The sequence below is a fragment of the Mytilus californianus genome, unplaced genomic scaffold, assembly GCF_021869535.1.
Source record: "Mytilus californianus isolate M0D057914Y unplaced genomic scaffold, xbMytCali1.0.p SCAF_3, whole genome shotgun sequence".
NCBI classification, from domain to species: domain Eukaryota; kingdom Metazoa; phylum Mollusca; class Bivalvia; order Mytilida; family Mytilidae; genus Mytilus; species Mytilus californianus.
In genome coordinates, this window is record NW_026262679.1 from 24,721,713 (window position 1) to 24,744,092 (window position 22,380).

A 22,380-nucleotide genomic window follows, 5' to 3' on the forward strand; every position below is an offset into this window, starting at 1 on the left:
TCTGATGTAGTTTTAAAATACTAGTATGGTAAACGTACACAGATTTCAACTTCCTTTCAGAGGGCAGAAGTATACATTGTACTAATGACATATGATTTACATACCAACCGCCAAATGCCCAGAGACCACTATAAATGGCAGTTGCGATACTTGTTGGGCTATCTATACTGTCTTCAAAGCCCGTTGGTAAGCTTCCAACTGTTCCTATCAAAATTGATGAAAAATATTTTTTGTATGAAAACAAATATTGAATATGAAATTGTTGTTCGCATTAAGTGAGACGATGAACTTAAAAACGATGAACAAACACTTCTAAAGAAAAGAAAAAGCATCTTTGAAACAAATGACAAAATAGTGTATTTATTTCAGTCATGCATCTTTAAACACAGCATATTTTTTTAAAAACTTATATATTATTTTATTCAAATTTATGTTCACTCAAATTCAATTACCATTAGAAAAAAAGCTCTATTTACATTTTGATCAAACTTTAGAGAACCGGTCAGTTATTTGGTGGATTCCTTTATTTAGCAACCATATTAAAACTCTAACTGTGTATTTTAATTGTCGAACCTCTTTTTACATTATTTATTCATATTTTAGCTATTCATTGGTATATTTGCCGTTTATCTGTTTCACATCCTTGACACCACTAGTGCTATACTTCGGCAACAATAGTTTACCGATGTTCAAATCACATAAACCGATAAAGAATATACAAATCAAAGTATCAATAAAAAAAATTGATGGAATTGCATGAGCTCCAAAAGGACCGAATGAATGGACAATGTAAACTAATCTTGCTATGCATGCGTAATCCGCCATGAACATTCAAATCCAGTCAAAATGTCAAAATTGAGAATAGGAGATATCCGTAAAATTGCAAATTAGACGACTATACTGGTAAATAAGGATCTAAGACCGTGATAGTAATTTACTACAATTTCCTTCCTTGTTAATTTTTTTTTATTCTTAAAAACAATCTTTTTAGACAAACTGTAGTATGTTCACTGATGACGGATTGTCTAAAGATCCTGATTTCCCTTTTCCCCTGCAGATATAAATATAATGATCAACTTTTAGTTATAACAATGTTTTGTAAAGGAATTAACAATAAAACATATGATTAGGAATGAACATGCAGCAAGTATTTTACAACATGAAAAAGCTCAAATTGAAAACAATGCCTCTTTGACATACTTAAGAAGTAATAGAAAATGTAATAAAAAAAAAATAACAAACTCCAAGAATAAATTCAAAAAGTAGAAGTCCATAAAATCTTACAAAACCAAACGCTCGACTATTTCAACAAAGGAGACGACGCGAAAACTGTGATATTCCTATAATGGTACAGGCATTTTCCTAAGAAAATGGTGGGTTAAATAATCACCAAAGATACCAGGCTTATAGTTTGTTACTCCGGGTTTCTAGCTATACCTCCCATTTTTATGACAGTTGTATATAGTTCCGTTATTTATACCCAAGTGATGTATTTAAGCAGTGTGTCTATTTACCTTTAGATAACATTAGGATTCCGCCGCCAATTATAGTTGCTAAACCAATCAATTTAAGTATTGTAAATATAATCTGTACACTAGCAACCAATCTCACGCTGATGCAGTTGGTTATTCCCGATGTTACTTTAAAAATAAAGTTTTATAAATAGCAATGTGTTGACCACTGAGACATTGTGTCCGTTTGTGGGCCCCTCATAACAAAATAAAATTGTTTGTGTTAATGTTTTGTTTATGTAGTTTTACAGTTTTGTTCTCCCTTTGGGATTCAAAACTATTCTATGGCTTTTGCGTAACATCTAGGAAAATGTTTTGATGTTTTGTTCCTGTAGTTGAACTATCTTGTTCTTCCTGTTGAAAACAAAAACTATACTCCCTGTCTTTTCCTCAACATGCCGGAAAATAATTTAAAGATATATATATATATATATATATATATATATATATATATTATTTCTTAAGCAGCAAAAATTCACTGTACAATGAGCTGCAAAAGTTTCTTAATTGCATCCGATTTCACCTGGATAGATGCACGCTCGATAAAGCTAGTTTGTCTAGCGAAACATTGCGTTTATTTTTTATCGCATTGTAAATAATTTTGATATTTTGATATTTACATACTAAGTATTGTGTTAAAATGACATTGTTAGGCAATTTATAATTTCATTTATGTAATTGTACTGATTAATCCACACTCACATAGATTTGTATGTTATGTGTTGCTATTTATATGCACTTATATATTTATATATATATATAGATAAAAAAAATAACAAAACGTATTATATATATACCATATTTAATTGTCATAAAAATTCCGACACATGTCATATAATCAACTTTGATGTATAGGGCCACATTTGCTGTAACGGTAGTATACCGACGTTCAAAACAAGTCTGGGCAGTCCAGGTTTAAAATGGGCAAGGATAATTTGAAAAATTATAGAATCGCATGAATCTCAATAGGAGTTAAAGCAGGGAAACGTTTAAAAAGTTAACAATGACGGATTGAAATAGTGGATATGTAAACATTTTGAGAGCTAAAAATGGCGCTCGCCAAGTGATATATTGCGACACTGTAACGATTACCCAAACCATGATGCCGATTGTAGTAAAGTGGTTACATCAATCGTTCTTCCTCGTTACCTTCATATAGTAGCTTTTTGAGTTAAAAATATACTCATGTTAATGAATTCGCTTTAATGACAACAACCTCTATTATCCTTATGTTTCAATAAGACAGGAAACCATACAACGTAAAATGACATCTAGAGGTCCACACAGGCTTCAACAGCAGACACATATCTTCACAATAATTATGTATAATTCTAAATTTCCCTTAGTCTACAGTGGCGGATCCAGAGGGGGGGCGTAGAGGGCGCCCCTTTGCTTGAACTTTTCATTTTTATTTTTTTTTTTGTAAAATGATGAATCAGACTAGACTTCGTGAACTTTGCCATTTCCCGGTCGTGTATTTAATTTTTATGCGACAATTCTTTACTTATAAAGATATTTTTCGTTCGTATTTACTGTAATATATTATTGATTATGTCAGTCATGTGTTTCGCTACGGGTCCAGGTAAAGTGAGAAACGGAACAGAAACGAAACAGAGCGAAACGAAACGAAACATGCCGAAACGAAACGAAACGAAACACGACGAAACGAAACGAAACATGTAAATTGAGAAACGAAACACAACGAAACGAAACAAAATCTGTATTTTGAGGAACGACCTATAGAAAATCTTCCTGACATAGCCGAAGATCAATGTGGGTTTAGAGGGCCCTTTTGATTGATATCGTCTAATCGTTTGCTTAAAAATCGTCAAAAAACAAACATTGGTGGTATGTTTATCTTTTTGGACAATTATGCCTCCCCCTTTCCTTAAACTCTGGATCTGTCTCTGCTTTTTTTTATATTCTCGTTTAATCCAAAGAGAACGTGTGATTAACGGTTTATTCGAACACACATTACACACTGGGATTAACTTCACTGATTGCCGCACTAGAAAGAACGCACTACATACCAGTTCTATTGTGCTTTGTATTTTCTATGCTTTATAGTCCCACACATTGTTATCATTAATAATATTATGATATATTAGTATGTATAACTTTTCATTCGATCACGTCTATTAATATCATTGTGTATGCAATAATCGGCAATAGGTTTTTATCATTTATTGTTTATGAGTTTGTGCCAAGAAAGGTATTTGATTCATGAATGAAACACTTACATGTACGTATCCCAAATGAAATAACCATAGCCAAAATATGTAAATGGTATGGACACTTTGCCATACATAACTTTAGGTAGTAGGATCCAAATGTTCAAGTTGGATGCATTCACCCTATATGTGGCTACAACATTGTCAAGTCCGACCTGACGTCTCTTTTGAAAGTACATGTGACCTTTAAATTGTTTAAACCGAGAATCAAATCAGTTTAGAACTGATTAGTTTGCTTAAAAGTGACCTGGTGACCCGAGGCAATTTTTAATCGTGACCTTGTGATCTAAAATGGTACTGGAGCACAGTCACTTTTCTCCTTTTATTCATACAATATTGTATGTTCGACTCGTCATGTTCTACTTTCTTTTTTAAACTTACGGTACCGAATATTGTGTTTTGTTATTCGCCATTTATCTTGACAGACGCGTGTTACTAGGTATATTATCTACCACATTTTCAAAAGATAAGCTACGAAGTACATACGGCATCTCCATACAGTTGAAGTCGATGGTACCTGTTGTAAGTAGTTTAAAAGGTTAATATGAATTGAACTTGTATTAAACGAGATTATGTCTTGCCTGATTTGCAACAAAATGAAAGAAGAAGAATGTCATCATGGTCATGGACTGCCATAATAAAAAATCTTTGAAACTTAAAAACAAAGAAGAAACGAATACAAACTAGAATATGTTATAGTGACGAATTAGAAATGGACATATTGTGTAGACACCTATCTATTGTTGAAATTATACTATATGTTGCCTTCTAGATGTCCTCAGTTTGTTCTTGTCGTTTGGTTGCTGTCTTATTGACGTGTAACCTACATTTCATACAGTTTTAGTTCCGTTGAGTGTACTTTTGAATCGGTGCATGAAAAATCATAACTAAACTGGTTATTGTGTATAGATTAATTATCTTTCTTTCCCTCAATAATTCTAGGAAGATGAACCAAAGAGAGATGTACACAGACACTTGTTTCTATCAATATATAATACATATGAATAGTCGACCTTCCGATGTGGAGATGTACCTAAATTGAAAATATTAATATGTAAACAGAAAATAATGTTACACTTTTCAATCTTTAACTTCCCCTCCCTCCATTTTTTTACTGTATCAATTTTAAAGACATGTCCTTCTAAACAAAATCTGATTGATCTGTAGCTTATCCCCAAAACCTGATTTGATACAAACTTGAATATGTTCCTCATTAAATTCGATCCCAAAACTTAAAAGGCATACATATCTAAGTAGTCGTAATTAATTCCATTGAGCACGAAACTATAATCCAAATCAGATTTTATTTATTTGGATATTCTAAAATACATTTGTTTTTCGGCAGAAATTACAAAAAAAATTATTATTATCTGGTTTGATTGGGAAACACTGATTTCAGATATACATTGTACACAAAATATTATAAAATATTTTATGTCCCACCCTTTGAGTGGAAAACATATCGTGTTTTAGCATAAAATCGTCTATTTTGGAGTGAAAAAAAATTGGATAATTTAAATAAATTAGAAGTTTTTGATGGTCTTTTGGATTCTGTTGACAGTTTTGACTTTTCTACTCTAATTAAATGGTCGTTTGGTAGATCTGAATGCGAATTTTCTACTCTTTACACTACACCTCCACACAATCTTATCAAACAAAAGTTTTCTTATTTAATTAAATGGTCGTTTGGTAAATCTGAATGCAAATATATTTGCTGCAATTCATTTAAAGCCTTCTTCTCTAATGTGAAAGGTAAATATGCTTGATATACTTATTGGAGGTGGGATGAGATGATTGAAGCTGTTAATTTCCACTTGATAATATTTATGTACGTTTTGGCAACAAAGTTTATCGACAGGTTGTAGGTATTCCAATGGGCAATAATTGTGCCCCTTTAATAGCAGACTTGTTTTTGTATTGTTATGAATCATAGTTTCTGACCACACTAAGTAAAGACCCGTCAAAATTGCATTTAACTGATAAATTCAACAACACTTACCTTTATCTTGATGATATTTTTTCGTTAAAAAATCAAGAATTTTCTAAATATACTGCCGAAATTTACGACAAAAGGGACGATTTTTCGTTCCCGATTGTTATTTTTCCCTTTTTGGGTGGTGATGTTCCATTGGCACCATCTTATGGTGTTTGAATTTCACAACTCGTTCGCTATGCCCGTGTCTGTTGTGACGTTTTTGATTTTAACGAAAGTAATCTATGTATTATTGGTAAATTATTAAGCCAGGGATTTCGTTACCACAAATTACTTAAAACCTTTACTAAATTCTTCCATAGATATAAAGATTTGGTTTTGAAGTTCAAATGGGATAGCACATCCTTATTTTTATGGAAATGTTGTTTACCGTGCCCGGAAATTTAGAAACGATCCTGGTAAACTTGTCGATCCGTGAAATAAACTTATTCTAAAAGGTTACCAATTTAACACTGTAATTAGATCACTGAAAATTGTTTAATTGGTATCACTATTGATTTTGTTGTCAGTAAATTAAAAGCAAACTAAATATTATTGTTATATAATTCATATACACATTCATGGATCTACAGTCTGTCGATACCTGTATCTTGGCATTACACAAGGTCGTGTTTTTCCTCTGACTGTTTATGACGTCTGTACACTAAATCCATTGGATGTTGGATGTGTACAGATTGATAATTTAGTCTTAGATGCATGATTTTTTTATCACTTGTTAGTGGCTTTGAACTAGCTGTCAGTAACTTCGAGTACTCTCAAATCAGTACTTAGTGTCTTTTTGTTGTTGGGATATACAAGTACCCGGCCACGTCCACTCTGTGTTTTTGTTAGATGTATGCTATTTGTATCCATCTGATGAGTTAAGCCTTTTTCAACTGATTTTTATAGTTCGTTCTTATGTTGTACTGTTACACCACTGTCCCAGGTTAGGAGGAGGTTGGGATCCCGCTAACATGTTTAACCCCGCCACATTCTGTATGAATGTGCCTGTCCCAAGTCAGAAGCCTGTAATTCAGTGGTTGTCAATTGTTGAAGTGTTACATATCTGTTTTTCGTTCATTTTTTGTATATAGATCAGGCCGTTAGTTTTCTCGTTTGAATTGTTTTACATTTGTACGTCATTTCGGGGCCTTTTATAGCTGACTATGCGATATGGGCTTTGCTTATTGTTGAAGGCCGTACGGTGACCTATAGTTGTTAATTACTATGTCATTTGGTCACTTGTGGAGAGTTGCAAATTGGCAATCATATCACATCTTCTTTTTTATATTCGCTACATGTACACTCGGTGATATTTTTTAAATTTTATATGGAATTACACTCCTTTAAAATCGAGGGTCCGCCCCTAAAGGTAAGAGTACTTTTGAACTGTGCAGTATATCTGAGGTAGTAAATGCAAACCTTTGCTGTGCATTATCCAGATTATAGCACAGTAAGAACAAAGAGATTTTACTCATGTCATGTGTTAAGTATCCATAGGACAGTATGACTCGCTTAAAATATCAAATTTTCATGTTCATTGAATCGCAAATTATGGTTCAAATTCCTAATTTGGCATACATTTCAAAAAGAACATGTCATAATGAACATGTTTATAGTTTCAAGTTGACATGAACACAACTCCATTGTAATTTAATCTATCTTAACAAACAGAATAAACCTAGTATTGGACGGACGGACTGACGGACGGCAGCACAGACCAGAAGAGATTATGCCCCACTACCGTAGGCGATACATAAAAATCCTAGTCACAAAGGTAAGAATGACCAATTTTGTTTGAGGCTGATATTCAGACGATCCCCAGTAACAGCTATTCTAATTACAATGTTCCCTCATTGTTGCACGTGACAAGAAGCCTTGATATTTGAACAGGCTCTGTAGCATAGCTGACGCACCTAAGCCTCACATTTAACAAAACAAGTTGACTAATTGCAACTATTGCACGAAGATACCAATGTAAGTGACGAGTAATTTGTTCAAAGTTGAATGGAATATTCGGTGTCTTCGGCTATGCACATATCTCGTCAGGAAGATTTTTTATATGTCGTTCCTCAAAATACAGATTTTGTTTCGTTTCGTAGTGTTTCGTTTCTCAATTTACATGTTTCGTTTCGTTTCGTCGTGTTTCGTTTCGTTTCGCCATGTTTCGTTTCGTTTATCCTGGTTCCCGGTACTACGTTCAAGGTATTAGCTAATAGCAATACGCTGTCACGAGGTTATATTGGTATATGTGTAACATACTGAATATTGCGATCGGGAACCAGTCTACGTTTCGTTTCGCTCTGTTTCGTTTCTGTTCCGTTTCTCACTTTACCGGAACCCTTTCGCTACGGTGGAGTTGATCAGTACGTTTGAAACGTCACTCAGTTATTTTGAAATTCAAATTACAGTAACACATTGCTTAGGCGGAGGATGACAAGCATGACGCCTTCAAAGCGACAAAGGATTGAGCAAGAACGTATTGACTTCTATTTCATATTTCCACTCAACAGAAAGTAATACTCTATTACACTCTCATGAAAAAAAAAAAGTTCCACGGCAATATTATTTACCTACGAAAATATGTTTGACCCCACACGCCCCAGCCAATTAATAACATTGCTGAATAATGATCCCCAGTCAGTAAGCTCTAGATATATTTAAAGTCTAAGGTACGGACCATTTGATTTGATAGGGCAGCCTGAGATATTTTAGAGAAAAAATTCTGACCCTGATTTTTGCCTTAAACAAAAATTCTGACCGTATCTGTAATGAAAACAATTATCGTGTCCCCTTTTTTGCTATAAGAAAAAAAAATCCAACAGAATTATTCAGCATTAAATGAACATGGTGAATGAAAAACGGGCGTAATTTATTTTGGGGGGGTTTGCATGTAAATCCCATATCTGACCGGAATGTCTGTTTCGCCGAACTGATATACTGAATACTTTTTTCAAGGCCCAACTGCAACCTGCCTGCTGGGTGTGGCCTTTGTGTCTCCATTTGTCGACCGTCATTCACAACTTCGTTGTCATTTGATTTTCAGACTCATTCGTAGCCGTTGGTTGATTTGGACCCCTCACTTCCCTTGTTGAGTGAAACATTTCAACCAAACATTTGGATAAAAATTGCTTGTTTGTCTTTGTTCGTGTCGGTCGTATTATAAACTTCATTGAAAAGCCGTATATCATGTTTACAACAAGTAATCTGTGAGGTTATGCTAACTAACCATACAACAAACGAGAATTTTCCATGTCCATTTTTTACTGACAAATCCCACATCAAATATATTAGTACATAGCTTTAGATCCATTCAATCATTTTATAATAGACAACTAATGGGCAGAATGCAGCATCAAAAATGTCCAACCCAAGCTTACACTTTAACTATAAAATATGCATACCCCACGTTAGGAACCGTCACTAAAAATGTGCATTTTACACTTATTTTATGTTTTGTAGCCCAAAAAAGGTCCAAAAAATTTTTCGCCTCGCTCTGCTCGGCAAATTTTACATACTACGCCCCCCTTTCCAAAATCCTGGATCCACCCCTGGTCTAGAAAAATTGAGAATAAACTCAATAATTACGAAAAAGATCTAGCACCAACAAAAAATCCCTAAAGACACATATCGGTTTCCATTTATTATCCACTAATTGCATGTACATTTTCAATGAAAAATACCGGACACCTAATATCTAACCTTATTGGTTGACGTTTTTAGAACATGCAAGTAATAATAAAATATTCTTACAAATAACTACAGCAGCGATAAGCTTTAGAGTGGCATCAGTTGGTCCGCAGTCGTCAAATACTGCTTTACCAATATACTGCGCAACTGTTAATCCTTTGATTACTTGACCTCCCGGGTATATGAACAATTGTGTCCACGTATACATAAAAGCTGGAAAACTTCCAAATGCTTTCAGCATATAGGAAAAATCACTTCCCGATAACGGAATCAACAATCCCAACTCTGCATAAACTAAGGCAGCTGAAATTACCATACGTTTTGTAAATTAATGTTAACAGTCATTTGCATCTTTCTAAAAAAATCTTGTAGCAAAAATATGTATTTGGGTAAAACACACAAAAAGCAAAGGAATAGCGCTTTTATTGCTGTTCTTCATCTCAAAGTCGCAGTAAGTCTGTTATATTGAAGATTTATAATAGCTTTCGATTTTCGAATTAAAGGGCCTAAAAAATTAGCCTTATCATCCCTTCTCCTTCGCATTCAGTATATTCATAGGAAACGGTAAATCGAACACTGTCGAATTACTAAGTAATACAATCAGACTGTAAGCGAAGATGTAAAGCACCTTCTCTATTCTTAATTGTCATTACTTGAAATTATCTACTTTATAATGTATGTCAAATTGTTATCTTGTTTAATTTACCCTTTATAAAATTAGACCTGGACATTTTTTAAACAAGTGTTTTATCTACATGCAGAACAAGATTATTCTGAATCAGATCTTTCTGGATTCCAGGTCTCCGTCTTTGTATTGCGTCGGAATTAGCTGAGTTTTGTATGATTACAAAATGATAAAAGAGACAATAAAATCTAGCTCACCTGCAAGGGATACAGCTCCACAGATGCACCACACGATTAAACATAATCCTACAGATCCTGTGTTCGTCAGGACTCCTTTTGGGGACACAAAAATACCAGAGCCTGACATAATATATAAAGTTATAATCATTGGTGTATTCATTTTATATTGTAAGAAATATTTTGGATTTTATATAATAGTGAGAGAAAAGATTCAAACAGAATTCTGGTGAATGAAAAACAGATACATATGGTATAGAAACAAAATTAATAGAAATCCGTAAGAACAAAAAAAAAATGTGAACCTTTTTATCATATCTTTTCGCTCAACAATCTTCAATTCATGGAGTACTCATTTATTCCTATGATATTGTATTAAGGATTCTACAGACAAAGAAGGTAAAAACAATACTCCTACAAGGTTACGAAAAAAAACGACAAAACTATCCCTTCTTACGGTTTTGGTTGCCACCATGCATAAATTGAAGTCACTTGCGTTGATACTTACTACAATATGTGACTTTTGAATCGTTTGGCGGGTGATCAACCTATAGTTGCTAACATCTACGTCATTTGGCTCTGGTGGATAGTTGTCTCATTTGCAATCATACCACATCGTATTTTATAAAGGGTGAGATTCTTACACGCTCGACACACAAAGGATATACTGTAAAATACGAAGCAGACTTGACTGTATCTATGGTATGAACCATTATTTCTTGTTTAAATAAAAAAAAAAGACAATATTAAGACAAAAAGACCAAAGACGAACAGACAAACAAAGGCCCACAAAGCATTACACAGAAAATTGAAAACTGAGCAATATGAAAACCCCCTCAATCCCCCCAAAAAAAACGGAAAAAACTAGATTAAACTGAGGAGCTGATGTAAGCAGTTCCCACTTCTTAAGTGGAACCTGTCATGGTGTCATTGGCAAGTAAATCCGGTGAAAATTGCTTTGGATGAGGTCATAAAGAAATAAGGAAAACGGTATTGTGGATACGAAATGTGGAAAAAATCCGAACTCATATGTGACACAAATATTCCATAACTGTCAACACAATCATGATGGCGTGTGTTTGAAGCCGACCTAATTCTATACCTGTATCTGTGGCATCCTTTATTTAAACTAGAAATTATGGTTCATACCATAGATACAGTCAAGTCTGCTTCGTATCTTAAAAGTTTATATCTTATTCACATATTTTACATAGATTTTTTCTGGTAAATTGTCCAAATCAATCTAGTAAGTACAGAACTGTATATAACCCCTAGCATCTCGACAATATCAAAATAGGTCATATGTATCCAATAAATCTTTTAAAAAAAACTATGAAAAAACAATCATTTTGATACAGAAAATGCTCAAATAAAAATCAAATATTATAAATTTCAGATTATTGTTTCTCAGCATATAGACATTTTATGATAGTAATAGAGAGAAAAAAGGTATCGTCATATTTATATTATATCGTACCTATGATAGTTCCTACTATCAATGCCACGCCACTAACGAATCCTAATCGTCTTTTCAATGGTACTCCTTCATCTTCGTGAATGATTGTATTGTCTTTTGATCCTGTGTGACTCATTCTTCTGCTGGAAAAAATACTTCGTTTTCTTTCACCAGATATATTTATTCACTTAAAGGAAAAACATTAATAAGAGCTGCATTTGTATTTAAGGATGTTCGCTACTCTTGTTCTTGACTTTTTTGTCAGATGTTTGGAATTCTCTAGTTTTATCCATGTAGTGCCAACAAAAATTTTGCCCGCTGACCCCTACTTTTCTTTTTATAATTTTATTTCATATAGTTTGAAAGGCAATTTTTGAAAATCATATAAAATCCTTGTTAATTTTTTCATAGTTTTTGAGAGAGAAAAAAGAGCCAATGTTAATTTAAACGAAAAATCTAGAGAGAATCATTTCAAATTTTCTATTAACTAACTATTTTTTCTGCTTTTGAAGTTCAATTATTTATAAACTTTAAATGTATAATTGTCTTTTAAAAAGCTTTTTACTTTGAAACAGAGTAGCGAACATCCTTAATGCATAATTTAGTGATCGTAGCTACAGTAAAACTGTAGATATTAAATTGTGGTAGATTTATTACACCGATAGGGTAATTTATGCTGATAAGTTTATTTTATGGTCTACATCATACTAATTTACAAATTCATATCCAAATGTAGTGAATACAATGTTTTTTAATTGACTAGGAGATACATATTAAATCCTCTTATATGTAAGCTCAGCAGACAGAACCTAGAACCTTGAACTTACGTTACACTTTTGTCAGAAGATTTATTAGATGGTTGTAATCAAGAAGACTTTAATAAAATCAAACGTGTACAAGGCAGCAAGATAAGTAACGAGTCTACCAAAATTTGCAAGCCTAGTATCATTATACATTGAGAGTCAATCGGAGCTTTTTCAATCCCGAAGAGAAAGAAAAATACAAATATTTTTTAAACAATTGTCCAGAATATTTATAAGATTGTTGATAATCTTTTTCAGATTTGTTTGGTTTAACGGTTATGATATTTCTTTATAGATATTAATTGCCGATTCGTACGTTTTTTCAAGTGTTTATTCATAAAAGTCACAAATAAGTAGACCTTTGTTTTTCTTCTATACACAAAGACAGATTAAAAAAAAAACACTATCCCCACAGAAGACCAGGACGATTTTCTGCAATGGTCATTGTTATCATTACCACATGCATACATCCAATTGTATAAGATAAAATATGTAATGTTTCAGAGGTTTTATGAGTGATTCGATACTTTATCCAAAAACAATCTTATAATTATAGGATTGCTATAATAATATTTACAGCACTAGATGCGCAATTCGACTTAAAATTTCTCTTCAGTAACGTCCGAGGCCAGAATATAAAAAAAAAAAAAATCAAAAGTCACATGAAGGTTAAACTTTGTCAATTAGTTTGTTTTATATAAAATTCAAATTCTTATCAAATTTTTATCATTTTGGAAATTTGGTTTTCATGGCAATTCATGGGTAGTTTCTGTTGATTTTTTTATGACTCGATATTCAGACATACTGTAGAGCTACTTTAAGATTGAAGACAATGATGACTTCTAGATGTATTTTTGGTTTTTGTTTCGTTTGATTGCTGTTTCAATAACGTATAATTTCCATTAACTACAGAACGTGTTTTAAGTTACAAAATAACTGTTAGATACAGTAAATTCAGAAATTATTGCGAGGTTTTTACTAATGCGAATAATACGATTGAGTGAGTATCGCAATAATAAGAACTCGCATTCTGATATCTGATATAAATAACTGTATGCAGATTTCCCACAATCGTAATAATTAATCTTGCATTTTTGTCCTTTTCACAAATATCGCAATAATAAATGCACGCAATAATTTCTGAATTTACAGTAGATACATTATTGCTATGAATTCAACGTTCGATACGATGCATGTTATAAGATTGACATACTATTGATATATATCATAGTTTCTAAGAATAAGACTTTAACACAAAAAGAACCAAATCCAGACGGAAGTACTTATGTTTCTACGGACACGAAATAAACGCATTTGTAACGTGCAATAATAATGATGACTAAACAAATGATGTTCGAAAACTTCTCAAGTGTTATTTTCATTTTCTAACAGCTCTTTTGGTTATTACCATTTGTGTTATTGTAATAAATCATTTGTATTTGAATAATCACCTTTCAAGGTACGATGTGATATGAAATAAAGGATAACTTGTAGTGTTATAATATATTACAATTTCCTACCTGCGTTATCAGTATACAAGGTACACAGTATGAAGGTGAACATCCTAACTATGACTCCCAAAATATATTTTAACATAACATCAAATGAATAGTTAATTCGAACTAAATATGTTAGGTAAATACACTATTTATTACGACTTTCAAGAGTTTAGTGTTTTATTTTGAATACAATGGTTTATTCATATAGAATAAAAATAAGAAGATGTGTTATGATAGCCAATGAAACCACTGTCTTCCAGAGTTCAAATAAGTGGATACAAGCAATCAAGCAATTATATATCCGCTCTTTAACAATCAGAAAACCCATACCGCATAGTCAGCTATACAAAACCCCGACATAAACAAATTTGAAACAATTCAAACGAGAAAGCTAACAGTTTAATTCATAACCAAACAATTTACGAAAAACAAATATGACAGACATAATTCTACGCCAACCACTGAACTACAGGCTGCTGACTTGGGACAGGCACATAAAAATGTAATGAGTTACACATGTTTGTGAACTCTACCCTAACTTGGAACAGTCGTATTACAGCACAACCAAAAAACAAACTGTAAAATCAGTTGCAATTTGCTTGACTCAAAAGATCGGTACGACGCACAAAATCAAAGAACATAAAAACATTAGACACAAAGCACCGATATAAGAGTACTCGCAGTTACTGAATAAAATTGAGAATGGAAACGGGGAATGTGTCAAAGAGATAACAACTCGACCAATGAGTAGAAAACAGCTGAAGACCACAAATGGGTCTTGAAAGCTAGTTCAAAGCTAATTAATACAAATATACAAATCATGTTCTTCCAGACTAAAAGACTAGAGTATCAATCTTTATATATCCAACGGATTTAGTGTAAAGACGTCATAAACAGTCTGAGAAACGCATGACCTTTTGCAAAGCCAAAATATAAGTAACAAATGTTAAACAATAGATGTGCTTGGTGTCTGTTTAGCAATTAAAATTGATGTGATTAGAAATGTATAGATCTGCATATGATGTATGGCATTAGTAACATATTATTCGAAACATATATGCTACACTAAGTCATATGTGCATTGTTTTAAATTATTATGAATCCATAACATGTACACGACAAAAACAAATCCATTCGGTAACTGATGATCAAAACTTTGCCTGTTATTTAACTGTTGAATTATTACCGATCGTAACCTTGATAAAAAATCAGAATCGTGAATATTCAGGCGAAGTAGTGTATAATAATTTGTTTTAAAATTTTCCTTAGTTTCCGTTTGGTTTAGTTGAACTTTGTAATAACAGTTGTTAAATGAATTGGGAATTGGTGTTTGAATGAAAAGTTTCCTTCAGAAACGATAAGTACTATCTTCTTTCCACATTTGTTTTATTTTTTTTCCATCACAGTCTTTCCCTTCGAACTCGTCGAGTAAGATTCCTGAATTGCTAACGAAAGGTGCTGTGTTAAGGTCATTACATGCGGAAGCGCTATCGGCAAATTAGGGTACGGGAGGATCATTATTTATTAGCAATACATTAACCCAGAGATTTGGATTCTTTAAAAAAAAAGTCTATGTAGACGAGTTTCAATACTAGAGGCTTATTAACTGTATTTTTGTGTATCTTCAACAATGGCAACTATCCAACATTGTTGACTAGAACATATTTCATGATTTTTAAACGCTCTTTTAAGTTGATCGAGTCTTGCTGAAAAATGATTACTGTTTACAGGCTTTCTCTATTTTCTCTATTTTTACTCGAAAAGAAAAAAAAGTGATCATCCTCATATGAGGGCAATAACTCCTATAATGAGTCAACTGACAATTTCGGCTATGTTGACCTATTTGTAGACCTTGACCTGTTGATCATTTTTGAATTTAAAGTTTTTATCTATCTGTTATAGTTTTTTAAGATAAAAAAGAATATCGCAAACATTTTGGAAAATCATCATTTAGGGCAATATCTCTTATAAGGAGTTGATTTATGAATTGGGCAATGTTAACTTATTTTTAGATCATCTTTTTGCTATTTACATTTCGATCTATCTATAATAGTTTTCAAGATAATTGACAAAAATGAAAAAGGTCAAATTCGTCATTTAAGGACATTACTACTATCAGAAGTCGGCTGACCGTTTTGATGTAAATGAACAGTAGATAGATCTCCGCATTCTGAATATTTCTGCACCTTTCAGATTTTCTCTATCTAAAGCGCTTTTCAAGATAGTCGTCAAAACTGGCATTTTACATCTATGTTCTATTTTTAGTATTGTTGGCCATGTTGGTTGGTAAGCGGTATTATTGGAAATGTTTTTTTTTATCATAGATATCCCGTTGATGATTGTGGCCAAGTTTAGTTTCAATTGGCCATGTAGTTTCAGAGGAGAAATATTTGTAAAAATTAACGGACGATGGACGACGATGAAGATGATGGACAACGTACGCCAAATGATGAGAATAACTCATTTGACCTGCAGGTCAGGTGAGCTAATAAAAATTAGTCTTTTGGCTATTTAAAACATGTTCATCTTTATGTGTTTTTGAAGGATCAAATGGCTTTAAAATAATTTAAAAAACATCTGATAATAATGATTATCTAAATATAAAAATATGAATTCCAGCTGAAAACAATTTGCAAATAAAAAAAAAGGCTGATCATTAGTGAAAACAATTGAAATATCATAAGTAAAAACAATTGAAAGAAATTGAATCTTAAAAAACAAAAATCAATATATGAATTTAATTATCTATAGAACAAGAATGCACACTTCGTCTACATTAATGCAAATTAATTCATTAGTTTTACATGATAAAATCATGTGTAAATCTCGTATCATTTGAGACAACTATACGTCATTCCCTCCAAAATTATACATCACTATTGTTTCTATACAAGGTTTGTTTTTTTAAATAAATATTGTTTTCTAATTTTGACTGTTTTTGGGTGATATCGTATGTTAGATAATATATGACGAAATTAATTTGCACTGGATTCACACTGTAATTCTTATTAGTGTAAACTTTATTAATGTTTAGAACTAGTACATATTAATCACGTTTCTCTAACAAGACATTGTTTACCTGTATACCAAAAAAAAACAACAACAAATATTTGAGAAATGTCAACACACCGTGAATATTAAGGTCAATTTTTTTTTTTAATAAAATTTTCGCAAATCTTTTTTAGTTCTCAAATTAATAGCCAGAATCGACAAACACTTCTAAAGGGTCGATTATGATTTTGGTCATGTTTGTGCCCTAAAGATCTTGTCTTGCTTATTGTAGTATAATTTTTCTATGTCTAATATGCTTTTCAAAATAGAAGGGGGGAATGTGTAAAAGTAGTCTATTAAAGATAGTCATATTGACTAAAAAATTTATTTAGAATTGTCTACATGGTAATTAGTTTTGCTTGTTACAGTTTCTCTCTCGCATTCTTTTGTTAAATTTCAAAGTGATACATTATTATAAAAAAAAATGGTTCAATATGTCATTTAAGGGTAATTACTCCAATCAGGAGTCTTTTTATGATTTCGATCAGGTAACCTTTTTGTAGATATTGTATTGTGGATAATATTTGCTCTTTCCATTTCTGTCTATAAATGCAAGCTTTGAAGATGATAATCATAAAACTCAAAAGATAGTATGTCAATTTCAATTAAATTAACTTAATTGAAGATCTTGTAATGCTGGTATTTTTTGTTGTTAAAGTATTTGTTTTTCTATTACCGTTTGCAAGAAAGTGTCAGAAAACACAAAACATTTTTTTTTTGCTGTATTCAATTGTATTGGATGGTTGTAATCAAGAAAACTTTAATAAGACCAAACGTGTATATGGCAGCAAGATAAGTAACGAGACTATCAAAATATGCAAGCCTAGTATCATTATACATTGAGGCTCAATCGGAGCCTTTTCAATCCCGAAGAGAAAGAAGAATACAAATATTTTTAACAGTTGTCCAGAACATTTATAAGATTGTTGATAATCTTTTTGAGATTTGTTTGGTTTAACGGTTATGATATTTCTTTATAGATATTAACTGCCGATTCGTACGTTTTTTCAAGTGTTTATTCGTAAAAGTCACAAATAAGTAGACCTTTGCTTTTCTTCTATACACAAATGACAGATTAAAAAAAAAATTATCCCCACAGAAGACCAGGACGATTTTACTGCAATGGTCATTGTTATCATTATCACATGCATACATCCAATTATATAAGATAAAATATGTAATGTTTCAGAGATTTTATGAGTGAATCGATACTTTATCCAAAAACAATCTTATAATAATAGGATTTCTATAATAATATTTACAGCACTAGATACGCAATTCGACTTAAAATGTCTCTTCAGTAATGTCCGAGGCCAAAATATAAAAAAATAGATAAAATCAAAAGTCACATGAAGGTTAAACTTCAAATTCTTATCAAAATTTTATCATTTCGGAAATTTGGTTTTTATGGCAATTCATGGGTAGTATCTGTTGATTTTTTTTAGGAATCGATATTCAGACATACTGTAGGGCTACTTAAGATTGACATACCGTAGAGCTACTTAATATCGAAGGCTATGATGACCTCTAGATGTCTTTTTGGTTTTTGTGTTGTTAGATTGCTGTTTCACTAACGTATAATTTCCATTAATTATAGAACATGTTTTTAAGTTACAAAATAACTGTTAGATAGATACATTATTGCTATGAAACGTTTGATACTATGCATGTAATAAGATTGACATACTATTGATATACCATCATAGTTTCTAAGAATAAATAACCAAATCCAGACGGAAGTACTTTTGTTTCTACGAACACGCAAGTTTTTGGTTATTACCATTTGTGTTATTGTAATAAATCATTTTTATTTGACTTTTAACTTTTTGTGTTATCTATACTACTAAAATAACGAGGTCCAGTTTGTTAGCCGGCATGACGGAAAAACGACGAATAAAAGAATTCAACATTATATATAACTAATAAAGGACAACGGTGTTGATTAAAAATTACACTTTGTTTTCGACATAATTATTAATACAGATAATTAACAAGTTCCGGGTCGAATCCGATACCGATACCAATAGTATTTGTCACATGTATGTATGTTCTGTATCTTCCTCCTTTATAAGGAGCACCACCATATGTTATGGTGTAAAGGATGACATTTAACACACTGTATCGGTACATAAAAATAAGTCGCAGGTACTTTAATTCAGTCACGGACCCGCGGGTGTGTTCTAGTAATAAATTATAATTTCTTACCTGCGTTATCAATATACAAGGTACACAGTATGTAGGTGAACATCCTAACTATAACTCCCAAAATATATTTAAACATAACATCAAATGAATATTTAATGCCAACTAAATATGTTAGGTAAATAAACTATTTTCTCAAATACTACGACTTTCAAGAGTTTAGTAAATTATTTTGAATACAATGGTTTATTCAGATAGCATAAAAATAAGGAGATGTGGTATGATTGCCAATGAAACCACTGTCCTCCAGAGTTCAAATAAGTGGATACAAGCAATCAAACAATTATATATCCGCCCTTTAACAATCAGAAAACCTCATACTTTATAGTCAGCTATACAAAACCCAGACATAAAAAATTTGAAACAATTCAAACTAGAAAGCTAACAGTTTAATTCATAACAAAACAATTTACGAAAAACAAATATGACAGACATAATTCTACGCCAACCACTGAACTACAGGCTTCTGACTTGGGACAGGCACATCAAACATTTAGCGAGTTAAACACGTTTGTAAGCACTCAACTCTACCCTAACTTGGAACAGTCGTATTACAGCACAACCAAAGAACAAACTGGAAAATCAGTTGCAATTGGTTTCACTCAAAAGATCGGTACGACGCACAAAAACAAAGAACATAAAAGCATTAGACACAAAGCACCGATATAAGAGTACTCGCATTTACTGAAAGCTAGTTCAAAGCTAATTAAAACAAATATATAAATCATGTTCTCCCAGACTAAAAGACTAAAGTGTCAATCAGTACATATCCAACAGATTTAGTGTAAAGACGTCATAAACAATCTGAGAAACGCATGAACTTGTGCAAGTAAACAGAATCGACAAGATATAGGATCATGAGTTCTCATAAATGTATATATACAGCAATATATATCTAGTTAATTTTACTATGGAAACAATATTTATAGATTTTACTACTATGATAAACTGACAACCTCTAAGAATAAGTTCATTTAAAAGATCAATGAGTTTACATGGATCGTATCTTAAATAACGAACATCCGAAAACAGAATATCCTATCCTTTTTTGTATTAGAAATAGAAACTATAAAACCCTCATTAAAAGACAAAAAATCAAAACCAAGAATATGACAGATTACTACGGAGCCCCGTCAGGGACAGGCAAAGAAAAATATATATATTGTGCGCACAAAATGTTATATTGTGCGCACAAAATGATATATTGTGCGCACAACTTAAATATATTGTGCGGACAAAATAATATAGTGTGCGCACAAAATAATATAGTGTGCGCACAAAATAATATAGTGTGCGCACAAAATAATATATTGTGCGCACAATTTAAATATAGTGTGCGCACAACTTAAACATATCGTGCGCACAACTTAAATATATTGTGTGCACAAAATAATATATTGTGCGCTGAAATTCATTGAGCTTAGACATGATACGGCGCTGTAATGTCTCCTTTTCAAAGTGACAGAATGGAGAAATACATAAGGGTTTATTTTGTAATGGGGTAAGATTACATGGAAATACTCGCACTTTTAGCAAAAAATCATCACTGCATTGTTACTTATCGACACCTGAAACGAATACTGAAGAAGCTACGTTTATTTCGTCTGAAACTTCGTTACCAACAGATGCGTTTGAAGCTGCCACTTAGTATCGGTGTTTATTGGAACGGTTTGAAACAGACTTGGCATTAGAGTGAGGTCACTATCGAACTGATGTAGACTTTGATAATATGGTTTTACCTATTCTCTTGTAACAATTCTAGTTTTGCTTATGCATTATACTTTATGTCTGCAAATCTCAAGATTTTCTTTATGTTGATTGACACAAGACTGACATGCTGCTCAATTCACGACTTTGATTTTGTTATGCCCCGTCGACGGTATAAGATGGTCATTATATTTGAAAATCTTTGCGTCCGTCCATCCGTCCGTCTCTTTTTAGGATAAATGTTTTGGTCATAGTAGTTTAAGATGAAGTTGTAGTATCATTAACTTAAATAAATTCTGTGGTTTCTCTGAAGATGTCATTGTAAAAGTGTAAAGTAAGTCAAATCGACTTAAAACTAAGTACACGTACAAGTTCTTTATTTAAATATTACTATGTTTGATCATGTTTAAGTACGGTTTTGACCCAAAATTTCCTGTTCACAATTGAAATGTTACGCTGTGGTCAGTCTAAGAAGTTTACCATGAAGTTGTGATCAAATAAAGGTAAAACTAAGTACATATATAAATCAGAAGATGTAATATGAGTGCCAATGAGACAACTCTCCACCCAAGTCACAATGTATTAAAAGTTACAATTATAGGTTAAAGTACTGTCTTCATCACGGAGCGTTGGCTCACACCAAACAGCAAACTATAAAGGACCACAAAATGACTATTGTAAAACAATTTAAACGGGAAAACCAACGGTCTTATCTATAAACAAAACGAGAAACACCTATGAAACAAGTATTTATTTTTGATCGATTTCATGATAAAATTTTACAGAGTGTTGTCCGCATACATTATGAAACTGAAATGTTACAAAGAAATTTAGGAATAGTTAATGAAAATGTATACCTTAGTGAAATATTTTAAAAACAAACGAAATATTTATGATTCATTTGTTTCCAAATATGGTCCGTTTTGGTGCATCATTTATTCAAATACTTATGGCACGATTGATCGCGATCGGTGCGATTGTCAATGAGACAATACATATCCACCATAGCCCATACAATGAAACAATCAACGATAACAAATTTGACAGACGGGTATCGATGCAAGCCTTGAATTACGGACTCCTGACTTGAAACAGGCAAACATAAAATGTCATAGTTTAAACATGTTTATGAACGAGCAATCATCCACAAAACTGTGACAAAGCTGAACAGCACAAAAAAAAGATTAACTTGTAAAAATAGTTGAAAATGGATTTATTCATCAAATGAAGAAAAAAAACAAAGCATCGCTGTTCGATTACTGGAAGCTACTTTAAATTCAATTGCAAAAAAATGGAAATCATGTTCCCTGGTCTAGGATATTATCAATCAATACACTTCCAATTGACTTCTCATATATAAGTCTGCATAGACATACTGAAAAAAACAAGAGTGGATA

General features: G+C 32.3%; 1 protein-coding gene across 3 annotated transcripts in view; it reads right to left on the reverse strand.

The window, feature by feature from the left end:
* LOC127734194 (b(0,+)-type amino acid transporter 1-like) overlaps positions 1-14,133 on the reverse strand; it is a 96,689-nt gene extending 82,556 nt beyond the window's left edge. Inside the window, exons 1-6 of one of the 3 annotated variants that reach the window (XM_052243940.1) lie at positions 14,045-14,133; positions 11,743-11,861; positions 10,287-10,388; positions 9,468-9,707; positions 1,515-1,640; positions 105-204 (exon numbers count right to left, since the gene is read on the reverse strand). In XM_052243940.1, coding sequence (XP_052099900.1) covers positions 105-204; positions 1,515-1,640; positions 9,468-9,707; positions 10,287-10,388; positions 11,743-11,857 — 683 coding nt within the window. In that variant the 5' untranslated portion in view covers positions 11,858-11,861; positions 14,045-14,133. Of the gene's footprint in view, positions 1-104; positions 205-1,514; positions 1,641-9,467; positions 9,708-10,286; positions 10,389-11,742; positions 11,909-14,044 lie in introns of all 3 variants that reach the window. The other 2 variants (XM_052243939.1, XM_052243938.1) reach the window with 2 other exon arrangements.
* Between the last annotated feature and the right edge of the window lie 8,247 nt (positions 14,134-22,380).